General features: G+C 39.1%; 1 protein-coding gene across 1 annotated transcript; it reads left to right on the top strand.

Moving 5' to 3' along the window:
* The first annotated feature begins 4,039 nt into the window (after positions 1–4,039).
* LOC103715921 (transcription factor MYB83) lies at positions 4,040–6,315 on the top strand. The gene is given in 3 exon segments (XM_008803718.3): positions 4,040–4,521; positions 5,106–5,160; positions 5,162–6,315. Coding segments are annotated over 3 exon segments (951 nt in total). The 5' UTR covers positions 4,040–4,225; the 3' UTR covers positions 5,762–6,315.
* Positions 6,316–6,999: the final 684 nt, after the last annotated feature.

The raw sequence follows: 6,999 nt of genomic DNA, 5'->3' as shown, positions 1-6,999 counted from the left end.
ATAAAAGGAAGTGTCTGTTCTGCCCGACTACAATTGCCAGTAGTAGATGCAGATAGCTAATTAGTCAAATGAAGCACTTAGTAAATTTAAGTGCATTTAACCCATGTAATTTGATTCAATCCATTATAGATTGAGTTAAGTTACTTGTCTAATAAAATGGTCGGATTGGATACGATTTTTTGATTCATTTAACAAATAAGTCGGGTTCAGATTGATAGATTTTCTATATCTAACATGATCTGTATGTAGTCCGATATGAGCCGATTGCCATCCTAAGTAAATCTGGATATGCCAAAAATGGATATAATGGATACACTTGAGTGATCTGATTACATTTGACAAAAATAATTTAAAAATTAATTTCAATAGGTAAAAGATATATAATTTCTAATTAACAAGAGGTCAACCTATCCTTATATAGAGGTGGAGAAGCAAATGAAGCAAGAAATATAAATTGAAAGGGGAGGCCACCCTCATATAGTGGCACGAATGACCTTGATCAGAGCGCCGATTTGGCTACCCGGGCAAATCGAGCCACGTGTCAGCTTGGGATACGGTGCCGACAATTCACCATGATCGCTGCAGTAATGACACCTCGGGATAATTCTGCATTAAGGGCACCCCGTGATAGCTCGTATGCGGCAACGCTTCAAGAAGGCTAGTCGACGTATTTATTGCTCTAACGATAGCCCTGTCCTCGATCGAGGTAATACTTGGCTTCCATCATTTAAGCTGGAATGCAGCTTGGATTCAGAAGTGGAGGGTAAGTGATGGAGAAAATATTGAACATCTTGACCTCAGACCAGACCGACCTCGACTCGGTGCGGATCGAGGAAGGCAACTTCGGCCCCAGCCGAGAGCTAATCGTCTGTGGAGCCTACCGATCGAGGTGAGAAACTTTGCCTTCGACCAAAGAGTCAATCGACATGTCCTGATAGGGACTAACAGTCCTCGCAATCGGCCATCATGACAGCGATTGGTCGTTGCGACATCGACTGGCCGTTGCAATAGTTCTGTATTCGGCATGCGACAGTACTGTATATCGTCCACTCATAAGCCGTACTATCGGCCGCTGTCTAGCGACTGGCGCACACCATGCCAACCTAGGTAATGACAAAGTCGACTCTCCTATATAAAATGGCGATCGGAGGTTCTTAGGTACGTACAAAAGAAATAACGCAACACAAGAATGACAAATCTTCCTCTCCAACTTTCTTCTATAGGGCTTTGGTCAACACATCAGTAGTTGGAGTGCCAAAACATGCTCACAGAGAACACCTGTTTTTTAAATTTTCTTCCTTGTATAACTATTGCTACTTTATCTGACTTAGTCATTGAAGGGTCTCTCACCGGAAGCTCTTCAACAAGTGGACTCTTGTAGTTCAAGTACACCCTTGGTTACTTCGTTTCAGTCGGTTCTAGCCGACCTCAAGGTCATTCGAGTTGCATTCCAACCTCGGGCCGGGATTCTGCGGCAACACTACCTAACTACATCTCGAACAAAATTATTCACTAAATTGGCCTTTGCAAGAACTCATAACTGAGCAGGAACGTTATTGTTGGTTCAAGTCCGCAAGGCTCTAATCAACTTGGAGTCACAATGAAACAGGCCGGTCTCCGATTCTTATCTATGTTCAAAGTATATTTCTGACCAATATGTCCAGCATTTGAGGTTTAGGTTAACTAGAGCTCTCATGCCAACTTGATCAAGCTGGTATCATACTAAACCCATGAATCAACCCTATATCTAGTTTCCAATAGAAGTATATTCGCGCATTATTAAACTTGAATTAATATGATGTTATTCATATATAGGAAGAATATGAAAAAATATGTATGCCAGTGGAGAAAACCTTAGGAAAAGAGGATGAATCAGACTATAAGTGTGTTACCATTGTTATTAGAAAGGGAAAATTTTGGGTCATATCCTTTTACAGTATCCTTTTGCTATTATGGCTCTGGCAGGTATTTGCCTACAGACTGGATGTTTTCCAAAATTCTTCACTTGCTATCTCATTATTGGCTGGGAATGGAGATCGACTCATCTTAATTAGGAATGAGTAGAGAAGGGGCTGGGATGTGCTTGTAGCTATTTATTATGGTACCTTTGGTTAGGCAGCAATTCACTATTTTTATTGACCAATTATAGCAACTAGATATTATATTTCAGAACTCTTCTTTGGGATCAAGTTACATCCCGAGTAGTTTATAAAGTTACAACCCCTTTAAAAAAAAAAAAATAAAAAATTGCATGATAGAGGTCCCACAACAATGGTCCAAGTTGTTGGATGTAAATTTATTATATATAAACTGTTTACATACAAAAATCATATGATTTAAGACCTCTAGCCTATGCATTAAGTGGTATTTCATCTTATTTAAACTATTTAATTTTTTATCCACTTGATACATAGGCAAGAGGTATCCAAATCAGATGCAAGAACTCGGATTTTCGATGTTGGACTTCCATCATTCAATTTTAAAAAAATATATAACTATAAAAGTTATACCATGTGTAACTTGAGCTTGTTTCCTATATATTTTTATATATAACTCTCTAAGAGTTACACCAGGTGAAACTCTAGGGCGACATCTTTTCTTGAATTGGATGGTGGAGATCCTATAACGACAATCCGATGTGATCTACATCTCTAAATTGCTTATATACTAAAAATCATATAATTTGACTAGGATCATTTTGTATTAAGTGGTCAAAAAATTATTTAAATATATAATTTAAATATTATTTTTTAACTACTTTAATACATTGGTTAAGGGTCTTTAAATCATATGATTTTTAGTATATAAGCAGTTTAAAAAATAGTAAATCATATCTAATGGCTAGGATCATTGATGTGGGATCCCAATCATTCAATTCAAAAAGGCATAACTCTATAAAAGTTACACTATGGGTAACTTGAACTTGACCCATGGGTATAATATATGTATATGCACATATACGGTATGTATGCATATAGTATAGATAGATAGACAGATAGATAGATGGATAGATATGCTAGCATACTACACTTAGCAATATCTACTTGCCCCGTGACTAAGTGGTGATATGTGGGCCCCATGTGATGTGCTACCATGCATTTGGTAGGTTTGAATGGGGGTACTCATGTGGAGAAATGAAGGAGTTAGATTGCAATCTACTTTCTCTGGGAAGAAGAGAGTGATCTATTCTCCCTAGAGGAAAGGACCATTGTAGAAAAAAGCATTGATAATATTGCACCTATGATGGCAAGATCTAGAAATAAATTGATTTTGACCCATCATGAATGAACTTGAATTAGACATGACCTGACTTGGTGAGACCCTACTCCCATGTTGGTTAAGCAAAAGATCTTGAAAGATAATTGCCTTAGACTCTCTCTCTCTGGGTGTGTGTCTTGTGTATGTTTCCTGTGTGGATTTAAAATTATTCTTCTGAATTGTTGTATAAGCATCCTATATATGGTAATCAAATTCGAGTGATTATTAATCGGACCAGATCTGTTGCTTAGCTAGTGGATTGGTCCAATCGTAGAAAACATGCGTAAGAACAGATAAATCGAAAAAGAGCGCAATACACATACTTCATACATATTGCTTCATAGTTGGATTGATTCAGCAACTCATCCAACTAAAAATTATACATCAAATTCATGCCTACACTATCATGCAGAACTTGCAGATATATTATTTCCAGCGGGTCATACACATACTTGTACATGATGGCAAAGAAAGAGAGAAGGGAAAGAGCTTATGTGAAGTCCAAGCAAATTGCTTAGCTTCATTTTAAAACAACCCCCTCTCTCCTCTTTCTCTCTCAATATCTTACTCACCCCCCAATCCACTCTCTCTCTCTCTCTCTCTCTCTCTCTCTCTCTCTCTCATCTCTATGATTACCTTGTGAGTGAAGAAAAATGCATCGAAAAGGACAAGAACTGGAGTCAAAGACAAGAAGACCTCTCTCTCTCTCTCTCTCTCTTTTGTGGACACCTCTTAAGGTCCCTCTCCAAACCGTTTTCTGTCCGACCCAACAACAAACACTGGCCTCTCAGCCCCTTCCCCTCATCGCCTTCTCCGTATTCTAAGCAAAGCTCACAGACATCACCATCATCATTACTATCTTCCTCTCCTTTCTTCTTTCACCTTCTATATAGGTATTCTTGTCCATGTAACTCAGGCCACTCGAAGAAGCCTCACCCCTACCAGATTATTGGGAGCGCCTCCCACGATGAGGAAGCCGGATCCTCCGGCTAAGAACAATCTAAGCAACAACAACAGCAATGGAGCCACTAAGCTAAAGAAAGGGTTGTGGTCGCCGGAGGAGGATGACAAGCTCATCAGCTACATGCTTAGCAATGGGCAGGGGTGTTGGAGTGATGTTGCGAGGAACGCAGGCTTGCAGAGGTGTGGAAAGAGCTGCCGGCTCCGCTGGATAAATTACTTGAGGCCTGATCTCAAACGTGGCGCTTTCTCCCCCCAAGAAGAGGAGGTTATCATCCACTTGCATTCCATTCTTGGCAATAGGTTCTCTCTCTCTCGATCTACCTAGTTATGCATGTATGATCATTTGAATCCCTCGTTCATAGATGGTCAAGTGTTCTACATCATTTAGACAAACTTGTTGGATTTTGTCATGCATGCATTAAGCTATTAATGAAGGCATATATGCGGATGTATGCCTCATAATGGATCTTTGCATTTCGTATAGTTCTTGAACTAGATTAACTAGGTTATTGCATTTTATGCATTATATCCTTGTATCGAAAAATAGAAGTACTTGAACAGTATTAGTTTTATGTCTCTCCAATGTAATGTTGTTTGAGATAATAATAAAATGAAAAGGACATTAGTCTACTTCCCACTTGGCTTTCGTAACAGTAACACTGGAAGATTTTCGTTTATTTGAAGGAGTTTATTCTCATATTATTTATCAGACTCCAAAATTATCACTTAAAGGCTTAGCTTCGCAAGCATCATTTCTATCGGTCCCGCAAATTTTGTTTTTTTTTTTTCAAAGGAAAAAAATTAAAGGACTTATTGGCAAGCATCACTGCTGGTTTGTGAGACTCTTTTATGGGTCTGATGCAAAGTTTATACAAATATTGTAGGTGGTCTCAAATTGCAGCACGTTTGCCTGGCCGTACCGACAACGAGATAAAGAATTTTTTGGAACTCCGCTATTAAAAAGAGGCTGAAGAACTCATCGTCGTCATCTCCAAACCACAGTGGATCTCCTGAACCTAAAGTTGGCATGGGGGGCCTCACAGCCTTAAACGATCATGAAGTCAAGACTATGTGCATGGATTCAGCATCATCATCTTCATCATCAACCATGCAAGGTCTGTCTATAAGGAACCAGTATGATCTACTGCCTTTGCCCGATGTCAGCTGTGGCATGACAGGGCTAGGAACCAGCTACTTTCATGAACCCACATCCTTCCCACAAGTTGGTTTTGGAGATGGGAATTATGGGAGCCATGGAATGATGATGGGGGGAGGCCTTATGGGAGGAGGATGTGAGCTCTTTGTACCCGCTTTGGAGAGTACAAGCACAGAGGAGAATGGGGCCACTCGTAACACTACAAGAAACATTAGCGACCCCTGCCACAGCCACAACAATGGTGTGAATAAGATTAATGGTGATGCTGCTGTTGGGAATGAGATATATTGGGAGGGTGGAAACATAAGAATGGAGGAGTGGGACTTGGATGACTTGATGAAAGACGTGTCTTCTTTTCCTTTCCTTGATTTCCAAGCGGAATGATTGGCCATTCCAAAGATGTGAGCTCTCATGATTCTTTTCTCTTCCTTCCTCGAGTGAAGATTGGCCCCCCTCGTTCTCACTCTCTCTCACCCTTCAGAAAGATGTCCAAATTTACCAGAGTATCCTCTATGCTGTAGTTTCTTAGTTTGTTGAATTTTTGAACCTTCCCAAGCTTCGTTCCCCAATGAAGTCCATACCAATAAAGGTCCGGAAATGTTCATAATGGATGACCATGAATCTTCTAAAGCTCTCATTCTTTTATTGGCTCCTCTTTCCCTTGCGGATGAAGTTATTATGATCATATATAACATGATGTTGGGGGTTGAAAGGGCATTTTCTTATTAGAAGAAAATCTTCATGCTTGAGCAGAATATATGGTACTCAATATTCCAACAAAAGGTTGCATCAAAGTCGTTACAAGGTGTAACTAGAGGGGGGAAAGTCATTAGAAGAGTGCATATACTTTTGTAATATTATACTGAATAATCTCTCTTTCTCTCCCTTTCAATCTCACTCTCATATGTACCAATGTATATAAAACAAGCAGCTTTGGACATTTTTTCCACATAAAAGAATAATGGGTTTGTTGAAAAGCTTGCTTCCTTCAAGTTGGGGTTAAACACTGGCATGAACGCCAGCAACACTTAAAGGTATTCCTTTTGGTTGGGACATCTATTTCTCATCATTTGAGTTGTTAGCCATAAAGTTAGATTCCAATTGCGTCATAATGCCTTTTCCATTTGCTAACACATGGAGCATAACAACCTAATAGAATAATCATGAGGAATAGGTTAAAATGGAAAAGTGGTGGGGGGCATGATGCTTGCTTTTTATACTTCTCTTGGTGGCAAAGATCATTGTCAAATTGAATGCAACATTAAATGTGACATGGCAGGCCATTGTATTGTACTATGAAGGTTGTTTCTTGCATGATGCAAGTGCTAATCCATGTAGTTGTCGATAGGTTATGTAATCTAATTAAAGCCTTAGAGATCACAATAACTTGCTCTTGAAATGCTTTTAGTAAAGAATTAAGATTACAAAATTGAGAGCACCAGCAGAACTTATATTTCATGCAAGAATATGCATCAACAGCTGAGCTGAATATTGTTGTTCAGTGGTAAAAGTGAACTCTTATGCTCAATTATACTATAGTTTCAAACAGATTAATTCTCTTGTTACATGAGGAGTGGCAAACATATATGGACATAGGAATAAAATAAGGAGTTCAACTCTCA

This window comes from Phoenix dactylifera, chromosome 6, assembly GCF_009389715.1.
Source record: "Phoenix dactylifera cultivar Barhee BC4 chromosome 6, palm_55x_up_171113_PBpolish2nd_filt_p, whole genome shotgun sequence".
NCBI classification, from domain to species: Eukaryota; Viridiplantae; Streptophyta; class Magnoliopsida; order Arecales; family Arecaceae; genus Phoenix; species Phoenix dactylifera.
Note: the sequence above shows the minus strand (reverse complement) of the source record. Positions and strands in the feature narration are given on the sequence as shown.